Below are 2113 nucleotides of genomic sequence, written 5' to 3' on the forward strand. Positions count from 1 at the left end.
AGGGCGGTATCCTGTTGGCATATAACCGTGAGGCATGCCCCAAGGGAAACCAGGTGGCATGTGATATTGTTGATCATTGACAGCCGACACTGGAATGGGTGTTGAGACGTTCTCAGAGACTGTTGTTCGTTGCAATGGATCTTGAGAATTGTTCGATGACTGATTCTGAGCAGCCACCAAAGTGTCCATCATAGCAGTAAGCCTATCCAGATTGTCTTTCAAGGTGATTACTTCCTCCCTGAGCTCTTGGTTTTCTTGTTCAAGTTGACTCATCCTTCTCCAGCGACTGACTCGAGTATTGTACTGGTGATTTAGTTTGACTATTGGAGGGAGAAGATACGTGTAAGTTTCTCGAAATACAGGAACTTGTGCTTGAATGATGCATGATATGCAGATGCAAAAAGATGAGTTTTAATTTTTAAGAGACTCAATAATTTATTGCAAATATTATAGAGACAAAATTTGGTATAAGATGAACAAAAACCTCTTTTTATTAAACAATTGAGGGATTACAAAGGGTGAAATACAATTTCAACGATCCTAAACAATACAAGAGGAAACAGCTAAGTCTATGAGTCCTAAGGAATCTCATATGTAGAAGGTCCTGCTGCTGGCTGATGCTTCCTTTGTTGCCTCTTTAGCTGAGCATTCTCGATCATAAGCTTGTCGGCGATTCCCTTCCAAGCACCTGAGGTGGGAGGTATGCTGGAGTACTCATGAAATGGCTGGCCTTTAGAGAGAAGTAAACCTTCTTGTTCCTCATGTTTCTTCACATCTTGTTGTTCCAAAATCTCAATCAAATCATCCTTCTGCTTTAGCTGCTGCTCCATCTTCATCTTCTTATCACTCAAGACATGGTACTTGCCTTCCCAAGTGTCTCTTTCCAATTTCAACCTATCCAAAACTTCTTGAAACTCTTCCCTATTCTCAATAGGAATGATGGATGATGATGTTATAGAAAAAGGGAATGAGGTTTTCTCAAGAGCATATGGCATCTTAAGTTCAATGGCTCTAGCACAAACCCATTGGGTGTAGGGCTCAAAAGCAACATAATTCTTTCTTCCTAATCGATCTTTTCCTTTCCTGTGAATGTTGCGCCAAGCATGTATGATTATATCCTTCAAATCGAAACTCTCTTTGTCGTTGAGGTAAAAGAAACCTGACAAGAGAAGGTTGTCGGGTTTATCTGCCATAGGATATCCTAACTGGCGTCTGGCAAGGATGGGGTTGTATTTAATTCCCCCATGTACACCAATGAGAGGTACGTTAGAAAATTCACCACAACTGTCAATAATTACTCCAACATCATAGGAGGGGTCATACCAATGTATACCCCCTTGATCAATTGACATGAACCTCTGAGACCATCTGAGCTTCTGCGGATTCTCCCTAAAGAGCCTGGATCTGGGAAAGTGAGAAATAAACCACTTATATAGAAGAGGTGCACAACAAAGAATGGTTCCACCACCTCTCTTAGCCTTGTGATGGATAGAATGGTAGGTATCTCCAAGTAATGTGGGTACTGGGTTACCAATTAAGAAGATTCGTATATCATTAACATCCATGAAGTCATCAATGTTTGGGAAGAGTACAATTCCATAAATGAGTAGAGCAAAAATGGCTTCAAAGGCATCTCTACTATCTACTTCTACAAAGATAAAGGCTTTCTCCAACAGGAATCTAGAGGTTAGACCTAGAATCCCTCCCTTTTTAGTGAAGTTGTCCTTCACAACAGACGTTTCTAGGTGAAGTGCTTCTGCAATAGCTGCTGATGTAGGGGTCTTCTCTGAACCACTGAATGGTAATTTGTTAGAGACTGGCAAACCAAACCAATAAGAGTATTCTTCTAGAGTAGGCATAAGTTGGTAGTCTGGAAATGTAAAGCAATGGTAGAGTGGATCATAAAATTGTATCGGTGTGTTGAAAACTCCATCTTCAACCTTGGTCTTCAAGATACCCATAAGTCTTCCATACTAAGCTCTGAAATCCTCTGGACTAACTATCATAGAACCAAGCTTCTTCAACTATGTTAAGTCAGGACATTTGAAAGTGTATTTCTTGATATTCCTCCTTCCAAGTTCCATTTTACCTATCGATATTTGCAAAAGAAAAC

At 40.3% G+C, this 2113-nt stretch overlaps 1 protein-coding gene across 1 annotated transcript; it reads right to left on the bottom strand.

Annotated features, from left to right (window-relative positions):
* Positions 1–578: 578 nt before the first annotated feature.
* On the bottom strand, positions 579–1859 carry LOC127081126 (uncharacterized). The gene has a single exon (XM_051021408.1). The coding sequence runs from the start codon at positions 1857–1859 to the stop codon at positions 579–581; it is 1281 nt and encodes a 426-aa protein (XP_050877365.1).
* Positions 1860–2113: the final 254 nt, after the last annotated feature.

The sequence above is a fragment of the Lathyrus oleraceus genome, chromosome 5, assembly GCF_024323335.1.
Source record: "Lathyrus oleraceus cultivar Zhongwan6 chromosome 5, CAAS_Psat_ZW6_1.0, whole genome shotgun sequence".
Classification (NCBI taxonomy): Eukaryota; Viridiplantae; Streptophyta; class Magnoliopsida; order Fabales; family Fabaceae; genus Lathyrus; species Lathyrus oleraceus.